Here is a 19,267-nt window from a genome sequence, read left to right as displayed (position 1 = left end):
GCTGTCGGGTCGCCCACAAAAAAATCATATTTTGAAAGACATCATCACTTACAGGCGGTTTTTGCATTTTCAATCAGAATCAGAATAATTTATTGATCCCCCTAGGCGGAATTGCTTTTTTTTTTTTTGAAAGTAGCTCCTGCTCACATAACAAAGTGGAGAAGAATCAAAACAGATTTTTATATAACGATAAAAAACAAAATGGCGAATAGTTAAAAAAATGAAAAACCGTAAAAATCAGAAGAAGTAAATAAAAATAAAGTTAAAGGTATGTAAAAATATAAAAATACTATAATGCACCTCCGGAAAGCTGCACAAATCTGTCAGGTACGAAGCCTGTGATAAAGAGAGGAGGCTTGTAGCTGCAGCACTGCTGTTACAGAGAAAACCCCCGAAATGATGATGCAGCCGCTGAGAAAATGACATAGAAGTTACAGAGATCCGGTTTGATATTTCTTGACGGTTGATATTTCGAGACCTTTACCTTCTGTTTAAGTTGCAGGACCGACATCTTGATCTGTTGGAAATCGTCACACGTCGCTGAGCAAGTTCTTCCATTCATCACATTGTCGGACGTCTCGAAGAGATGCAGGGCTGGAAGTAAAGAACACTCTTTTTTTTTTTTTTTCTCCAAGATGACGACTAGAATAACACTGCCAAATTGAATTTAGCCAAAAATGTCTTTAAATAAGTGCATTACGCAAAATATTTAAGACCCAAATAAATGATTATTATTGTTGGTCTGACTGTTATCGTCATAATTATCATGATTCTAAACGTCACATTTTGGAGGGCTAGGCTCAAAAACAGGCAGAAACACAGACATCCGACCAATGGAGCAGCTCCCCACAGAGCTGAGGGGAATCTGAAAGCACTTTTCTGTCTCCGCATTCATTAATGTCTCACGGCGTGTTGATAGAAAGAAAAAAAAAAAAAAATCGACATGTCTTTCTGTTTCTAGTCGCCCCCTAGAAAAAAATCGGACATAATCCGAGTCCCTTAAGGCCCTAACACACGACGTGAGAAACTTGCTTTACGACCCCATTGCCTGAGCACAAAAGGGTCGTCGGGCTGTGAGATCTCTCGATTTATTTTAATAGACGTGACGCTCCAGCTCTGCAGAGAGCTTCTGCTAAAGACATTTTGTAAAAGACGTCTTCCCGAATCAATTCTAAAATTCGCATGTTTGGGGATTCTGCAGACTTGGATCAAACTGCGCTATTAGTCATGAGGCATTTACATTTCTGTCTTCAATTGTTTTATTTCAAATGAATATTAGCTGCGGTTCACTTGTACTGTCTGAGAGCAGCTGCAAAACTTTGCGTTCCTGTGTAACTCTGTAAATTTTCTGTAAACGACGAAACTCCATCCAAACTTCCCTTGGCACGAGCGGCAGCTTTTTTCTTTTTTGAGACTAAACTATTCCTTTCTATTCCAACACAGTGCAGTTTATCTGAATTTCTGTCTACATTACTAAAATGATGTAAAAAAAAAAAAAAAAAAGATGAATAATGCAGAAAAAGTGGAATATAAGACAAACTGCTAACAACGTCCGAATATTCGGGTTTGCGCATGTTTGAGTCCTCTTAGACATTAAGCAATAATCCGATATATTCCTTTTGTTTTGTTTAATCCCTACAAATGAACATTTCAAGCGGACGCTCGGCAGGTTTTGGATGCCGCTTTCCCCGACCGGCTTCCCGAAACAGCGGGACATAAAGCAGGACCGTGACTGTATGTGCCACAGTTCAATCTCACTTCTGAAACGTTTAGTAATGGAAGATAAGCTCCTGGGAGGAAGTAGCAAAACTAGAAGCGTGGACCGCTTCACTGGCAGCCGAATCTGGGGCAAACGTCTTTTTTTTTTTTTTTTTATGACCTGGATCACTTGTGATGTTTTCCTCACATGCATCCAGCAAATCTGAGAAGACCAGGAGTCAAGGGGCAACAGTATGTTTAGAGGACAAAACTCTTCTGACATGCACAAGCAACTGAGATGTGTAATGACTACCAGGTGTCTTTGTGTGAAGTGCCCTTCTCTTGCTCTCTTTACCACACACACACACACACACACATGCCCTTACATCACGTAACACTCTGTGATCACCCCCACATCGCAGTCAGATGTGCCCTTGAATAAAGAGAGCGTCTCAAGTAAAAATAAAACATGATTCTCACCTCTCTCCCCCTTGGTGCATGTTTTCTCATCCTTTTCCAGGAAATAGTCTTTCTCACACTCGCACCTGTAGCTCCCCGCCGTGTTGATGCAGATTTGAGAGCACGCGCTAACGTTTCCGTCCGCGCATTCGTCGATGTCTTGCAGTTGGAGACACAAAAGGGGGGAAGTTGTCCGTTACATGCTAATAAAAACTACCTGGAAAGCTAGAAATGCAAACCTTAGATTACTCTGCCACCCGCCCGGGTGGACTAATAGGGATAAATAAGCTGAGAATGTGTTGTTAAAAGCATGAACAATTGTTATTTCTTTAAGAATCCCAATTTATAACACATATTTTAACCCAGGGGCGCCACCATTGTTTTACTAGCACAATGCATGCTGAGTTGATGATGTATACAGGTTGCTTGTGTTAACTTTGGCGTGCCGCTAGCGTTAACTTTGGCTCGGTACGGTACGGTATATTCGGTAATAATGCCACGTTGTGCTGCTTTCGGGCGCTTTTTTCAGTCCAAGGGAAACAAACGGACTGATGCTAGGCTACACAGCTTTCCAAAGGGACAAGAAGAGAAGACAGGAGGAATCGCTTGTGGACGTACACAACTTTCCAAGCATCCACGCTTGTGTTCACGCCGCTTCTCTCTAGATGCGCTTGACGCATTTATTCAAGCTAAGCTGCTGAAACAGCTCACGCGTGCTGCTTTTTTTTTAAACGGAAACTAAAGCCAACAGGCAGGAGATGCTGGATCTTCTCCTGTGACGATGTCAACAACCCGCTGCTGCAGAAGTTGCATCTGATGACGAAAATCCAGCACCATCACAGAGGAAGCTGACGATGAGTCCCCTCGTCAGTCAGTAAAATGACAAAAACAGATGCTAACAGCTCTCTCTGTTAGCGTAGCAACGGGGTTTCTGCAGGCACATCGACGACTTTTGACGACTTTTGCCTCCTCGTGTCTTCGTTCGTCCTCATTTTGACTTCTTTCTTCAGCGTTGAATGAATGGGACCAAGCTCAGATCAACCTTATGATGTCACCATTGTGTACACAACGTAAACAACAATGGTGACCTCTGACTAAAAATACAAAGTTATACATGTAGTTGGTACCTATATCAATCAAGTAGGAAAATAACGCCTTATAGGTTCAATTTATGAAAATTGAATGACTGAAATGCAAACATGAAATGTGCAAAAATGAGGAATGAAGGTTGAGAATGCATAACTTCCACTAACCAGACTAAACAAAACAGTCATCTGCCACCATTCACCGATTTTACTGAAAGTGGCAAAATGTATCAAGTACTAAAACAACATGTAGGAGATTTCTGTCCATTTCGACAGAATCGTATCCCATAGGTGCAGCGGGTTCGTGGGTAATACAACCACGTGCACGTTTCATTGGATTTAAATCCGATCAGAAGATCAGTAAAGTAATGGAAGAAACGTCAAGGGTGGACAGCTTGTTCTGCCCATTCTCACTAAACAATGTAAATAAATTTATATCAAATCCAGCATGGCCACTCGTGGGAACCTTTTACACCAACGGTCCCCAACCTTTTCTGCGCGACACATCGGTTTAATGTCAGACAATATTTCCATGGACCGGCCTTTAAGGCGTGGCGGACTTGTTTCTTTTTGAATACTCCAAAGTCTGGTTTTTTAATGCAGGGTGCTTCGTCTCCAAGTGGCGAAGCTGTTTTGAAGGCTTCATTGCCTCATCGGAGAGCCGCATATTCTAGCGAGTCACAAATGTTGGTGTTTGTTTTGATGCTTGTTTTCTGTGTGATTTTGGGGAATAATGTGGGTGCGGTTTAGGGTGCAATTTAATTCTGGGGGAGGTTTTACCTGGAATTGAGCGGGAACAGTTGGTTTCATTGCAAGGTCGTGTGTTGTGGCTGTGGCCAACAACAGCTATTGCTCATTGAACAGAAGTTTAACGGTGTTTCCCTGATTAAAAACGATACAATATTACGCAGAGCTTTGATGGGAATCACTTGCCGCCATAAATCCATTTTAAGTAGGTCTCCTGTTATTGTCTGTTAGATGCAGCTTCCTTTTTTTTAGTTGTCACTGGCTCTTCTTTTCCCCTTTAGAAACAACGTCTTTTTTTTTTTACTCATTTTGCTAACTTTTGGGTTGAATATTAGCGTTCTTATATTAGCAATCTTCTCCTGTGAGGCTGTCAACAACCCGCTGTTGCAGAAGTTGCATCTGATGACGAAAATCCAGCACCATTACAGAGGAAGCTGACGACGAGTCCCCTAGTCAGTCAGTAAAATTACAAAAACAGATGCTCTCTGTTAGCGTAGCAACGCAGTTGCTGCACACACACCAACGACTTTTGACAACTTTTGACGACTTTTGATGACTCTTGACGACTCTTGCCTCCTCGCGTCTTCGTTCGTCTTCATTTTGACTTCTTTCTTCCGCGTTTAGATATTAGCATTAATGTATTATGTGAGCGAGACAAGCAAATCACAGAGAATTCAATCATTTTTCAAAATAAAACATTGTTCAGACGGAAATAATGTTAAGTTATTTATTCTTTCCGTGCGGTCCGGTACCAAACAATCCACGGACCGGGAATGGTCCGCAGCCCGGGGGTTTGGAAACAGTTCCTTATACGGCGATAATTTGACTGAAGCTGAAGGCTGTGAGTTAGACGTCCATGTTCAGCTCAGGTCTAACAGCTTCTGCAATGCAGGTTGTGCTGGACGCGCTGACCAATCATTTAAATTCACATTCCTTAGAAATCAGTACAAATGACTCGCGATATTAAGTTTGAATTCATTTCTCTGCTTACATTTCTTAACTTGGTTCCTCAAACCGTTTCATTAAGCTGTTAAATCTTCCTGCTGTTCTTACGGTGAACACGGGATGATCCTGTTTCCCTATAAATCCTAAATATAAAATTTAGCAGCAGATATCCAGTTTCATGAAACTTTCCCTTTGCTTTTCACAGTTTTTTTTTTTGCTATTTTTACTGCTGCAATGATCGTTTTATAAGGAAAAAAAAAAAGGAATTTCTTAAAAACAATGACTCACCCAGACAGTACGGTTTCTCTCGGTTCCTGTGGCGCTCGCGGTCGTAGCGATAGCCCGGATAGCAGGTGCACACCACGCGGCCAAAATGGTCCGTGCACTGCTGCTCACAAGGGGCGCCAGCGCAAACGTCATAGTCTTCAGAAATAATAAAAAAAGGATCAAGAGAGAAACTCCAAAATCCATTCAGAGGATTTTTTTTTTCCATTTTTAATGAGATTATTTGGATATTTATAATCAAGAGCTGTCACATCTTATTAGACAATGGATGGGGTTAAAGGAAAACTTAATGTTGTTACGGGAAATAAAAACATAACAGGCATTAAAACAGTTTGGCGTACCTTCAGGAATGCACTGGCCCAGCACAAACTTAAAGCCTCGACAGCATTTCTTCCTGGAAAATGTCAAAAGGCAACACAATATGTGGAACTTGTTACAAATCAGAGGTCTGTTTGAAGGATTGTGTTGATGATGTTGCCCCCCTACCTCCACTCCCATCCCACCACACACACACACACACACACACAATGCAAAACTGATACATTGCAAAATTCAAATACTTGCAGGCTGTGTATGATTTAGAGACTGTAAATCTTATTTCAGTATCCGCTCATCTGGATGACAGTGGGGAATCGGTGAATCGACACCATCTCGCCTGTAGTTGATTCAAAGTGCAGCTGTGAGACGCCTCACTGGACAGGAAACAGTATCTTTTCCTGAACCGCTCAGTTTTCACAGGTTACTTGTGAAATACAAGGGCTGGTTTTCATACCCTGGTGTTTAGTAAAATGAGGAAGCTTGTTTGTTCATATCTGGTAACAAATCACTGCTCTCTGTTAAACACACACACACGCACACACGTTGGAACATCCAATTGTGATTGTTCGAGTGGATTCTTTTCTATTTTTATCTAAATTATGCATTGCAGTGATAAAACAGCCATCTTTGTAGTTTCAAATCATCAAGAACAACTGAGATTTTCTACGTTTTTGCATCACAAAACTACAAATATGGAGGAGCAATTTTTTTTTTTTTTTTTGGCTCTGATTGAAAATGCTAAAAGAAGCCGGCCTGGTAAAGACCGATGTTGTTCCCTGCTGCGGAGGAGAAGGCAGGCAGTGATTGGCTTTTGGAGCTTTTTCCTACAGACTTCTGATTCATGAAAGGTCTGGGAGGTGCGCGGAAATGAACCGCTTCATCAGAGGAATGTCAAACTCCATACTGACCGACCACTCGGAGCGGTGCAAGGAAAATGTAGGCAACATGCCGATGTGCTGCAGCACACCTTGCATTGCATCATCTGATAAAACCCGCAGAGATATAATATGATAAATGGACAAAGGAGACGTGGGAGGGAATTACGAAAACCCGTTGACTAAGGAAAAAGAAATCAAGATGAATGTGATGTGCGGGAATGCTGACACAGAATGACGACTCCCATTGCTAAACCTCAGGTTAGTACTAGTCTGCAGGGGGGGGATGCTAACGCAAGTGTTTGTTAAAGCCATTTCTTCCTGATAGTGACCTAAATTGCACCCGACCTCGTCCATAACCCCTACCGGTTGTCTTCTGAGATGCTTAAACTGCATAATTTATGTCCTCCGACCGCAGATTTGGAGCTTGCTACCGTAGCGACACAAACAGAAGGTGAACGCAAGGACATAGAAACACGTCTGGCAGGTTCATCTCCGGATTGGCTCAAATATATTTACGGAAAATATTATCTGCATTTGTCCTCTTAGGCCCGAGGGTTTGATTCCCCGGCAGCAGACTTTATCTTCTGCACTCGTGCGCTTTTCCAGTCCAAGCCATCACATTATGGTAAGTTCAAGACGTGCGGAGCCGACAAGTGCTTGTTCGCTCCGAAAAACTGCATATTTATGACCATAAGAGGGCCGATGAGGACTTTCCTCCCCTCACTTGAGGCTCCCACTAAAGAATATTAAACAGCGCCAGTCACTGTTTAAGCCTCTAATGGCACTCGGCACAGCCGCTCCCGTGCGTGGGGTTAATGTAGGTGATGAATAATTTACCACTCGGCGGGCCAAATGCTTCACACTGTGTTCCAGAACGCAAGTATTTCGGGGTTGAATTGGTGCGTGTCTCAGTTTGTTTGTGTGTGTGAGTGTGTGTGTGTGTGTCACCGAGCACGGGAGGAACCAGAGAGCTGTGTTTTTAATGACTTCAGCCATGATTTCGAAAAGTATTTTAAATGTAATGTGCACGTCCGCTAACCCGAGTTTACCGACAGGAAACACGTTATGTATAAGTATGAAGCATTTCTATGGTTAAGTATGATTTGGTGTTTCGGGGTGGGAGAGGTTAACGCTCGGACACCCTGAGAGAGTCGATCTGACGCGGATTTCCTGTGTGACCCGATATTTCATGTCACAATAAATCCCAATAAGGGCCGAAGGCACTTATAGCAAACAATCAGCTTAGGAAAACAAGCAGGGTTGGTTTGACAGTCGTGACAAAAACAAACATCCGTGTCCTTCTCCAGATGATCGTGAAAGAGGCAACAACGTCCCGTGGAAACCGGATCTTTGTAGTTAATTTTTTAATGATTCGGATCTTTTATGAAATTACCATGAAGGGAAAATTCCATTTGTTTCGAGATATTGTAACACTATACTTTTCCTCAAGTTTCCTTTTAAACGGGGGATAAAAGAAAAAAAAAAAAAAAAAAATCTGGCTGATATTTCATCATGTTACGGATTAAATCGCATGAAAAAACCTTTACTGATTTCTTATTCCGCCCCTTCTGTAAACACTTTTCATATTCAAGCCGTCCCAACATGAGAACAGGCAGACGGAGGCGGACACCTACATCAGGGATGGTAATGATGTGACCTTTTGACCTCTTGTCAGGTTAAACTAACAAGACTTGAATGGACTCTGTGTGATGGATTCTAACATTCTAGGATGAAAGTGAATGCGCTGAAGTGTCAAATGACTTCAAACTGACTGTCTTGTTGGGAAGGAAGTATATATATATTTACATGTATATTCATTTCAGACAGGAGGAACATGTGTGTTAGTTTCTTTTGTGGGACTCTAAAATGAATTAAAAAGACATGACACACCCACACACACACACACACACACACACACATCCATCCATGTTTTCTTTATCTAAACCATGTACCATATTTTTCCGGACCATAAGGCGCACCGCGTTGTAAGGCGCAATATCAATGAACAGGTTTATTTTCATACATAAGGCGCGCTGTGCTATAAGGCGCATGATAAAACACACAGTATATAAAGCTAAAAAAGTGAGTTGTAACAATAACAATTCAGTAACAATTCATTAACGTTGAATTATTTTGCAGCTGCGAGATTTCCACGATGAGTTTGAATTGTCTCTTAACGGTTGCCGTTTTTGGGGGTCCTCATAAACACAAACGGACAGTAATGTTACGTCGACGCGCAAAACGTCCCGGTATAACAAAGTGGCGGAGGTAAACGTACTACGTACTGTTCTCTGATTGGTTTATCGTTGCCAGCGATAGCGGACACCTGAAGTTAGTGTGCGATTGGAACAACAAATTAGTTATCTAACGTTGTCTGACGTTAAAACCCCATATTGCCGACTTTAATACAACGTTCCCGTGTCAGGTCGGAATTGTCCGACAATCAAATCAAGCGGAACGGCTTCATCGCTCACCAAAGTCGCACTAAAACATTTTGACAGATTTTTGAGCGGTGTGCCACATAGAATTGGTTCGAGGTCAGTAAGCACAACAAGAATTCAATTCACACCAGATTTTATATATATATATAATTTTGAGAGAATTTAAGGATTTTAAGTGTGTCTTATAGTGCGAAAAATATAATAGTCATGCTGTTCTTTCATCCATTTTACACCTGAATATTCAAAGATCTGCACAGTTGGGTTTCTGCTATTCACTCTATGTCATCAACCAATGTAGATGTGAAATCTATAGATTTCTCATTTTTATATTATTCATTTATGTATGTGTTATGTCTCAGATGCACATTATTTTATGAGTACACTGGTACTGGTTCATAATGAACCAGACAACTGCGAGGGATTTTGGAAACCAGTGTCTTAATTCCAAAATCATGATATAATTTTTCGTCACTGCAAATGAAACTATATTTATATCTATCTAACTATTCTATCTCTATTTTTCCAAAAAAATGAACGCTTTCCCCTGTGAAGTTCCTCACAGGTGCAGCTTTTATGAACATTTGGAGAACAGACCAATGTTGAAGTGGACTAATGTTTGACTCAAAGAGAGGATTTAATTCCCTCTGAAAAGTAGTCTGAGTCAATATCCGGCATTGATTGCCCTAAAAAGATCTTCTCGCTCGCAGTATTTGAACAGCCAAGACGAAGTGTTTCGCCAAAGGGATGCACTCGAGGACAATAAGAGAGCGAGATAGTGTTGTTTCATTTTCGCTAATCACTTTCCTCAACTTGTTTAATTAGGCCTGAAGCTCTTTATAATCAAGAGTACAAAAACAGAGCGGCGTGGCGAGGATTCACGCCCGGCGGTCGTATGACTTTTTTTTTTTTTTCCATTGCAAAAACAAAGAGAGCGGCGGCGTGCCGACTTCTTAGGTACTCATGCAAATCTGCAAAAAAAAAAGAAAAAAAAGAAAAAAATTCAAAACACATGTGGGCGGTATTAATATTCATGAGTGCTTGTACAAGGGAAGAGGAGTGAGACCTTCCAAATGCATTCCTGACACATCTCGCCGATAGCGACGCGCTAACGGTCACATCCTCACACAACCGTCTCGCCACACGTCACCATGTGACGTTCACCTAAAAGTTATTCGGAGATCGTATCATTTAAAAAGCACCCCTCCCTCCCCTCTGTAATCTAAACTGACTGGCTTGACCTCGGTTACCTTGGTTGACCAGAGGCGCGCTTATTATCTTCTAAACGGAGGAATTCTCCTAAACCAACACGATGAAACCGCCCGGCGACGCATTCACTTATAAAGAAACTCGCCTATTCACGAGCCATTTAAAGTGGAACCAACTACGCAGCTAAAAGTTGCATATTGTTAAAAATAAGAGAAGCGCGGGAACCTCGTCCGATCTTTTCTCGAATGGGACGAAAACAAATATAAATTGACGTCAACGCACAACACACAACAGCTGCGAGACAATCCAGCTTACTGGAGGTTTATTTGTCCAGCAGTGCTGCCAGAAATATACAATAACACATCTGCATTCCACTCAGGAGAGATGTTTGTCGAATGCGGAGAACACACACACACGCACACACACACACACACTGTCTGTATGAATAAGTGCTACACAAAATAAACACTCATCGCTTACTGGATGTAAAACAAAAGGAAACAGCATTATTGTGACGGTGAATCATTTTTGTTGTATGTGTCGACTCGCTTATCATTTACTTGCTAACTGCTCACATATTGTACAACTTATAATTGCAAAATTGTTGCCATGGCGACACGCTCTCAACACTCGGGATTGATCAAGATATGACTCTTTGGAAACGCCCTCGGTCTGAGCGTGTCTTTCCAGTAAAAACAATTAAACATTCAAAATACAGATTTAAACAATCCTCAGTTACGCATCATTGTTATTAAAACCTATCAGACACTTCATACTTGTCGTTGTCGGATTTTCCTGTTTCCAGTAAATCGTCCAGAGTTTTAGTCGATGAACCGCAGAACCTGCGACAACAGCAAAATCCCTTCAATGTGTTTCCAAAAAAAAAAAAACATCTGGTAAATCTGAAATTCCCAGGTCAGTAACTCCAAGCAAATGACTTTTCAAGCTCCGTCGTCTCATCTGCACGGCTTCGGTTTGTCCAGCAAACGTGATAATATTGAATCCGAAATCCAGTTTCTAGACAATATTGCATATATATAGTGTGCTGCAAACGTTCGAGATGTCGCGAAATCTATTTTTAAGCGAACCTGTATTCTGTTCAACCTCTACTAAACCCCAAAAATGCAGTTATCCTCAGTTTTTGGGAGTTCAACATTTAGTCCCTAATCTCTGTTGCAAAAACACGCAGTCCTAAACTATTCGGTGGCTCCACAATCAACTGCTCCACTGCAACGCAAATGTGGATGATGATTTATTCCACGCAAAGAAAAATACAGATCTGCAGCTGGTGCTGATTTAGTGGACGTATGTTATGTCATGTTATCTTGAAGAAGAACAGGGCTGAAAGAATAATTGCCTGTTGTGTCTGGGGTTATCAGTCAGAAACCTCCGGGATATTGACACAATGAGGCAGGCACTGGAAATATAGATGTCGGGGATGTGAGATGCGATGTTTTTCCGACGGCGTAAGATGTGCATCACGTTTACGAATGCAAAGTTTGACTCGATTAGTAACACTTCTCTGGAGCGCTTACAGTAACTGGCTTGTTACATGAATGGTACTTAGACAAAGTACAAGAGAAATGAGAAGAAAACTGTTTCTGCGCTTTAGTCAAATAGCGCATTTCCTCTTCTGTTTGACCCGAACATTTGATCCGCGCTCCGGTGACGCTGCGCTCCAGCAGCTCTTGTGTTTAAAATATCCACGGACGTCACCGTCAAGGTCTTCGAAAGGGTAAAAAAGCCGAAACCTCCAAACTCACCAGTTTAAGGTTTTGTTCCGATGTCAAAACAACATGTCGTAAGTGGCGTCTGCAAACCAGTGGCGCATTTCGAACTGACAAGAGACAGGCAGGTGCAATTACGTCTGGCGGCCTTGGAATTGTGGGTTCGCCTACAAACATGGAGGTAGAGTACATGGTTCACAAGGAGAAATACCCTCTTCCAGCAAGTTACTTCTGAGAGTCATTTCCTGTATCCGATTCATGAGTTCTGCCCTGCTCCTAACCAGAGCGGTCACTGCAGGGTCCGCACTTGATTTTCTCTAATGGGATAAGTGAAGCGAGCCATTATGTCATTATGACCAATTCTTTCACCAGATCTTCACCAGAATCAGCGTTGCAGCTGTTGGCCGCGTCTTCTGAACGTTGCGAAACGAAACCCGAAGCCGGGCGTATAACGTTTGAGATCCGATGGTATCTTAAACAAAGTTCAAAAGAAATTTAGACAATTAAACTGGACAAAAGAAAATGGTGCTTTTAAAATGTCATTTGATCTTCCAGACTAGTTGGATAGTTTGACTGGTGACTCAACCAACTTAGCCCAAGTGGATAACTAGCCCCTAATTTAACCCCTTCACTCTCGAGAGTCTTGATACAATTGTGCATTTTGGGTCAAAATGAGTAATTTTCCCCCAAAACAGCCTGTAATCTATAGTCTTTACATCAGTGATAAGCCATATACATATATATTCGTACATAAATATATGTATGTATGTAAACTGGACACACACACACATACATATGTATATATATGCATATATATATATGTATATAGAGAGAGATACATAAATACACAGACACACACACACATATATACAAACATACATACCCACACACACACACACATATATATATCATATATCACATATGTATGTGTGTGTGTGTGGATATATATATATATCCACACACACACACACAAATATATAAATATATATGTATATATATATATAGAGAGAGAGAGAGAAATATATATATATACATATATACACAGAAACACACACACACGTATATATACATATACACACATATATATATACACATACATACACAGACAGACACACACACATACATATATATATATATATATGTGTGTGTGTGTGTGTATGTATGTATATAAATGTATACGTGTATGTGTATAATGTGTACGGACACACACACACACACACACACATACATATATATATATATATATATATACATATTTGGGGAAGGACATCAGTGATGTTCTCACCAGTGATGTTACTTTTGAGATTCTAAATGTTCTTTAAAAAATAAAAAAACAATACACACACACACACACACACACACACACACACACACACACATACATATATATATATATATATGTTGCTGAAAGCCTTGGGAAGGACATCAGTGATCAGACTGGTGATGTTACTTTTACTAAATGTTCTAAATGATACTAGATTTTCTCAGAAAAAAAAAAAAGCCAACTTAACTTCAACATGATGGTTTGTGGTCAGGGATTGAATTTCACAGACAAAACAAAACAAAGAGAAACAAGAGGAAACAACAACAACAACAAACAAGTCATGGAAATGTAATATGAAGACGACTCAAGGTTAGATCTCTTCCTTCAGCAGTTCCCATTTTTCCAAGTCAAACATCCGGGGACACACAAATAATCCACGCCGCCTTCAGCTTAGTTTTCTAATGATTCAGCTAAAAATTAAGAGACTCAAAGATTTAAAGACTTTATCCAAATTAATTCAAAGGTGAATGAAAAGACATCAATGGTTGTAATTTGTTGATTCAACTCTGCAAAAGCAAAGTGCACACAATGAGCCATTTAACATCTTAACATTAGATTATAACATTTAGAAAATGATGCTCTGAACCTCCAGCTCTAAGGTGAACAAGTTTCAGGAAATATTTTGTCCTTTTTTTTTTTTCTCCCCTCCCTCTCTGTACGTCACAGTCAATTCCCAATTGCAAGACGTGTTAGCGGTATTTTTTTAAATAACTCAATTAGAGAGATTTGCGAGGTACTTTAAATGATGTTATTATTATCATCATAATCCAGTCTTAGCCTTCCCTAAACCCAGACTGCTTTCTAATTTAATGATTTATCTTAAGGGGACCTTTATCCCTTAAGGAAAGGTGAGCCCTCCCTGCAGATTTAAACTCATGCTCCCACATAATGAGCAATACATAATACCCACAGACGCGAACAAAAACAGCACCTCTCCAAAGGACCGGGGTCGTGGAAGTGCAATATCAACAGTGGAATAAAAGGTGCGCGGCAGTTTGAATGGCTGTTCCACAGACTCCCATTGTGTCATTTAGAAATATTCTTACGCTCTATAAGTAAACACCGAAGTCAAAGCGGCACGCTGCTGCTTTGGAGCGCAGAGCTGGAGTAAACTGCACGACATAATGAGGGGCAGTTAGGACTGAATAGTGTACAAAAACAAAAAAAGAAAAAAAAAGAGAAGGGGCTTTATAGCAGCTCGTAAAAAAAAAAGTAATGTATTCAGAATGGCGAGATACCTCTGCGCTTTCCAAACCTCCAGATTGGAAAAAAAAATAAAAAAAAATGGCTTAATAGACTCAGAAGGGACAAAATACATTGAGTATTGTTTATTTCTGTGTTGTGACAGACTTGCGGTCGGGGCTCTCGCTGTAACGCACTTTTACCTCAGCTAGATTACGTCCTATTATTTATTATTGTCAGTAATTATAATGAAATTACGGACAAATGTCTTGAGATGCAAGAACAAAAAAAAAAAAAAAAAAAAAAAAAAAAAAAAAAAAGGTAAATGATGTTTTTCCACAAGATGATATCTGTCCGTTGGAGGCAAGCCATCGCAGGCAACAACAGTTGTAGCGCGATAAACCCCAAAGCACTTAGCAGAATAATCTGGTGTGAAGAGAAAAGGCCGATTTTTATAGAGTGCAGGTTCCAACAACACCTCAGCTGCTCACGCGAGCAATGAAAATTACAAGACAAGAAACAGGCTAGTTGTGACTGGCGCAATGCAGTACCTCTGCTATATAAACAAAATGCATGTAGTATTTTATATCATCTATGGCGGCATGAAACACGAGAGGATATTTCGGTTAGGACTCATAAACCGGCCAAACTGATAGCTTGCAAATTTTCTTTATGAGCTTACACACCCATAAAAGCTAAAATAAATAAATAAATGATGCATTGCTCATAATTTCCCCCCCACAATGGGCTGCCAACACGCTCCGGTTGCATTTAACACTTTCTGGCTCAAGAGGGGGCAGAAAAACTACGAAACAAGCAGCGTCATGCTATAGCCTTCATTATAATTGTTTAAGTTAACAATGGAGGCGGGACGAGTCTCCTTTCACACCGAAGCGCATGCTGTGCTCGGAATAACCACAGCCAAAAAACCGGACCCCAGTCATGATGAATCAATTCTCTATTACTACTTGTTCTTATTTAAGAATTAATTGATAGAGCGAAGAAAAATAAATGAATGATATCCAGTTAATCCTGATGCACATACAATTGGCTGCATATATGAGCTGTATGTCTTATTTCTCTTTTTCTTCACAAACCTTTCCATTTATTTCCTTTGTGGACTTGTCTGTTACCTTTGGGCCTTTTTACTGTTAAACCACAACTTTCTGTTTAAGTGATAGTGAATCACGTAATGCGAGTCCTCGGCGTTACCTTTTTTTCTTCACTTCTTTCTTTTTTGCTTGATGCTGCACTTAGAAGACATATAGACTTATTTTTTTCACTTGTAACTTATATTGTTATATGTTTCCGAATTTAATTTTAAGATTTTTTAAAATTTTGTGTTGTCACCTTGTGAGTTTATATAGTTGGCGGAATTTTAATCATTGTAATTGGATTAAAATAATAATAATAATAATAATAATAATAATAATAACAAAAAAGAAAATACGAAAAAATGTATACTACTACTACTACTACTACTAACAATAATAAAAATAATGATAATAATTATTTTTACTGAAGTGATTATTATCATTATTAGTATTGTTATTGATAGATATATTATTATTATTATATTGTAATTATATAACTATGTGTTATATTATGTTATATTATATTATATTAATAACCATTGTTCTTGCTGTAGTCATTATTATTATAATTATTATAATTATAATTATTATTATGATTATCATTATTATTATTATTATTATTAGCCTCTGACAAACCTTTTTCCCAATATTCGTTACAATGTAGATGAGGATGAGTCATAGGTGATATTATTCAATACTTTGTATATGTGTTTTTTTACAGTTTGTAGCTTTTGCTAGAATACATTAGACATATGTTAATAATTGATATGGGAGTTTTTGTTTTTCCCCAGCAGATACCAAACATAGTGTTTCATAGCTTAGTATCGTGAGAGCAGACACCCCGATCCCCGACGTGGGAAAGCAGGCTGTGGTGGCTGTTTTCCTTTGTTTTTTTATTGAGAAGTGAAACAATAATCCCCGCAATTTCTCCTTGCTGGTGTGCAGCTCTGTTAACCTAACAAAAAGCAGAGAATTGAAAAAAAAGAAGAAAAAGGGGGCCTGTTACTCGTGTGCTCTTCCTGTGTGTGGGCCGGGGCGGGGGGTCCTTTCTGATGTGAATTCTTGTTTTTTTTTTTTTTGGCTTTTGGCTTTGCCTCTGAATTCTGTTCAACCCCCCTTGGAACAGGTTTCCCGCATAAGGTGGACCATTCTTTAGATTTTAAATTCAAATACTCTGATATTGGGCATCATTTCTTTTACTATTTACATCACTTTGTATTGTATTGCGGAAAATTGTTTCCTAGACTACGAACTTGTCCATGTACAACCCGGGCGACTGCCAGGAGAAATAATACCGCCCTGTTTGATGCCTAACATGCCGCATTAAGATAATCCATCGGTTAATGGAATTCTGATCATCCGTGGCCAAACAGGTACAAGATTCGGTGAAACATCTGTTTTTTTGAACACATGCTGATTGAAAACTGTGCAAATGCAATGCACTGGATCATTTCATGCCAATAATGCACAATTATTCTTTCAACGTGTAGTTTTGATTGTCTTTTAAGAGACAAACCGATGACTGACATAATGAAATGGGAGAATACCACAGCAAAAAAAATAAAAAATCAAAGGGAACTGCAACACTACGCTAGCATGGCTACTGTGTTGCTGGCAGCAGCAACATGAAAACACTCTGCACCGAAATGGTTCAATGTCACCGGGTTGTGTCGGACAGCGGCTGGAACTAAAATACTAGCCAGCTCTGTCAAACTGCATTCAACTGTAAGAACATATTTTGTAGGGTAAAGTAATCCGTGATGATATGCGGCTGCTTTTATGTCATAGTCTGAGTTCAGATGCTCGCATTCATTCAAAGAAGCTTTCAAGCGCAGAGCTAAAAAGACATTCACTGCCGGGTGTGATGTCTCTGATTCTGACGTCTCAGGAAATTAGAATGAGAACTGCTGTCTGCCGCCTGTTACGGAAAAACATAAACCTTTAAGTCTCTAACTCGAACCATTCAAATGGACGCGGGCCAGAAATCACTCATCCGGCTCGAAAACGTCTCTAACTATCACAGCGGGAGAACGTCAGCGTGATCCCGAAGGCTTCTGTCCTTTTCGGTTTTTGGTGATGACAATGGTTTTACGGTATATGGTATTACTAAGAAGGAAATGTTAAAGGAATAAAATGTATATTATCGTGGAAGTAGAAAAATCACATTAAATTCTGTCCTCTATTTTGATCCTTGTTGGTCACTTAGGTGTCTATTTGTCTGTTGCTATCATTTAAATGTCTCTCTATTTATATTTTCACTCATATTTATTGATACTGCAATTGTTACGTTGCTGTGACAAAATAATTTCTCCCTACTGGGATCAATAAAGTGTATCTTATCTTAATAGGATTTGGATAGGATTTTTTACATTTTTTTTTAATCCTTGTCGGTGTCACTCCATTCGCATCATGTTTATTTTTGTCATTATTATTGTCACTGTTTCTGTTCTTATCCTTGTTGTTGTCGTTGAATATTCTCACCCTTGCTGTCTTTTTTTTCCCATTAATTTGTTCATTAATGTCCTTGTTGTTGTTGTTCATTCTGCTGTCTATTTATTCGTGAATATCTTTTGCTATTGTAAAATTATTTACATTTTATATTTGATAGTTACATTGATATTTATATTTTTTATTTTATTAAATTTTAAATGATATCTATTCTCATATTTATTGATACTGTCATTGTTGCGCTGCTGTGACAAAAGAATGTTCGCTATGGGGATCAGTAAAGTATATCTTATATAGACTGCACTTACAAAATGTTGTCATGACTGATTTGGAAGTTGATAAATCAGATAAATTACGATTCAGTCTGGGGGATTGTTTGGCTGGCGCCCATATTGTTTTTTGTTTGTTTGTGTTTTAGTGAGTCCTGATCCCATTTGTTAGTATAATAGTTTGTCTCGTGAGAATTCAGCCGGTCCCTGTGGCTTTTTAGAAACAGGGGTGGGCAATTATTTTGGCTGGCTGGCCACATTTCTTATTTGATTTTTATGCGTGGGCCAACTAGGTATCATGCTATTTCAATATTTCCATTTTTGGCATTTTATTTCAACTTTAAAATCATTAATGATCATATATCATATAATTTTAGAAAGACATGCTGGTGAAAGACCGTGGGTTTGTGAGTTAAACTCTTGATATAGTGTTTACATTTAACCCAGAGATGGGCAATTATTTTGGGGGCCACATTTCTTTTTTAATTTTTATGCATGGACCAACTACGTAGCACGTAAATTGAACACAATGAAAAATTTAATTGGAATATTTACATTTTTTGGCATTTAATTTCAACATTAAAATCATAATGATCATATAAATGTACCGACATTATTTTGTATGTAATCATCCATACAAAATTAAACGCAAGGAAAAAAAATAAGGAGTTTCTAAATTCAATATTGATTGACAATACCTATTGAAATATTCAAGGAAAATAGTTTGGCAAGCTGGATAAAAAAGCAAAACGTGAAATGCCAAGGTCAGCTTTAAGAATAAGAATAAGAACAACTTTATTTATCCCGAAGGATATTGTTGTGCCAGAGTTTCAAGTAAAACATAACAATAATAAATAATAGTAGGAAATTGTATAAACAGTAAAAAAAAAAAAAAAAAAAAAGGGGGGGGGGGGGGGATAAGAAATACAAATAAAACTATAAAGTGTCAAAGTCAAGGCTATAAAGTGTTTTAAGGTCAGATTCCCTGCGGCTGAAGAAAGAGGAATTAAATAGTCTGATAGCCTTTAGAAGGAGAGGTTTGGCCCAAAAGTCCGACTGGACCAGTTGCTCGACCAACATTTTCCCCTTTAAAAACTAACAAACCGCAAACCGACAGGTATTAGTTGTCGACTAGCGACGGGCGCAGGGCGAATCCCGCCT

At 39.3% G+C, this 19,267-nt stretch overlaps 1 protein-coding gene across 1 annotated transcript in view; it reads right to left on the bottom strand.

The window, feature by feature from the left end:
* Positions 1–19,267, bottom strand: part of ccbe1 (collagen and calcium binding EGF domains 1) — a 49,364-nt gene that overhangs the window by 10,368 nt on the left and 19,729 nt on the right. Inside the window, exons 3-6 of the mRNA XM_086153050.1 lie at positions 5,561–5,613; positions 5,223–5,357; positions 2,179–2,316; positions 485–594 (exon numbers count right to left, since the gene is read on the bottom strand). Coding sequence (XP_086009176.1) covers positions 485–594; positions 2,179–2,316; positions 5,223–5,357; positions 5,561–5,613 — 436 coding nt within the window. The remainder of the gene's footprint in view (positions 1–484; positions 595–2,178; positions 2,317–5,222; positions 5,358–5,560; positions 5,614–19,267) is intronic.

This window comes from Fistularia commersonii, chromosome 9, assembly GCF_037954325.1.
Source record: "Fistularia commersonii isolate RoL2024-O1a breed Wild chromosome 9, RoL_Fcom_v1.0, whole genome shotgun sequence".
Classification (NCBI taxonomy): domain Eukaryota; kingdom Metazoa; phylum Chordata; class Actinopteri; order Syngnathiformes; family Fistulariidae; genus Fistularia; species Fistularia commersonii.
The sequence above is the reverse complement of the archived record's forward strand: the minus strand, read 5'-3'. Positions and strand labels throughout refer to the sequence as shown.